This window comes from Apaloderma vittatum, unplaced genomic scaffold, assembly GCF_000703405.1.
Source record: "Apaloderma vittatum isolate BGI_N311 unplaced genomic scaffold, ASM70340v1 scaffold41921, whole genome shotgun sequence".
In the NCBI taxonomy this organism is placed as follows: domain Eukaryota; kingdom Metazoa; phylum Chordata; class Aves; order Trogoniformes; family Trogonidae; genus Apaloderma; species Apaloderma vittatum.
In genome coordinates, this window is record NW_009701552.1 from 1,361 (window position 1) to 2,456 (window position 1,096).

At 43.8% G+C, this 1,096-nt stretch overlaps 1 protein-coding gene across 1 annotated transcript in view; it reads left to right on the forward strand.

Annotated features, from left to right (window-relative positions):
* HOXB2 (homeobox B2) overlaps nt 1-260 on the forward strand; it is a gene marked incomplete at its 5' end in the record, with an annotated part of 859 nt that extends 599 nt beyond the window's left edge. Inside the window, one exon of the mRNA XM_009879175.1 lies at nt 52-260. Within this exon, the coding sequence (XP_009877477.1) occupies nt 52-260 (209 nt within the window). The remainder of the gene's footprint in view (nt 1-51) is intronic.
* Between the last annotated feature and the right edge of the window lie 836 nt (nt 261-1,096).

The following is a 1,096-nucleotide window of genomic DNA, read 5'->3' on the forward strand; positions in this document are numbered from 1 at the left end:
GGTTCGTTGCGGCCGGTGGGGAGCCCATCCTCGCCGCCTCCGGCCCCTCAGAGCGTGGTTACCCCGAGAGCCAGGACTCGCCTTTGTTGTCAGAGCTGAGCATCTTCTCGGCGGAGTCCTGCCTGCAGCTCTCGGAGGGGCTTTCCCCCGCTCTCCCGGGGGGCTCCCTGGAGAGCCCCCTCCACTTCTCCGAGGAAGACCTGGACTTTTTTACGAGCGCACTTTGTACCATAGATTTGCAACATTTAAACTTCCAATAGCCTCCCCCTTGCCCCTTCCAGGCGCACCAGCTCCATCCCGAGCCGCTGCCGGCTCCCCCCAGTCTCCAGCAAGGGTGCTGGTGGTGGGGAAGCACCCCCAAAAATAAGCCCAAACTCAAACCATCGCTCATTCAATCATCCCGCCCTCGCTTTCCCAAACGCTTTCTTTTAAAGCTCCTCACACCGTGGGAGCCGAATCGCCCTCCCAATATTTATTCTAGAAGGCTCACGTGAAAGAACAGCCCGATTTTTGCTAAACGCAGGTATTTATTTATAGTTTTATTTTTTTCCCCTTATTTATTTTAAAGAAAGCACCCAATAGTTCTCACGCACATCAGAGATGTCAGTCCCCAAGAGAAAACATTTGTAAATCCTTCAAGCGACTTTCTCAGGAATCAGAACAAGACTTTTAGATTTCTTAATAAAATAAAAAATAAATCAGAGGAATTTTCCTTCCTCTTTTTAAGTTTTAGATGTAGACTATTTATTCAGATTCTTTAATAGTAAATGGCAAATTATTTATTGTACATTATTTTCATAGAGTAAATAAATGTCTTTATAAAACCAAGAAACATGCGTTGCTTCATATTTAATTCTAAAAATGTGCTTTTTTTTTTTCTTTTCCTAAATCACTCGCATTCCTCTTTCCAGTTTTGCAGTAATGATGTTCTAGCAATCTCCTCGTGCGCACTGAAAGAGACAAAAGGAATTGCTCCCAACTAACATTTCAAGAGGCTGCGGGAGTCAGAAATATTTGCTGTATTCAGCTCTGTTTGCATTCTCCTTGAGCTCGGTTTTTTTTAAAAATTATTATTATTTATTTTATTCTTTACTAA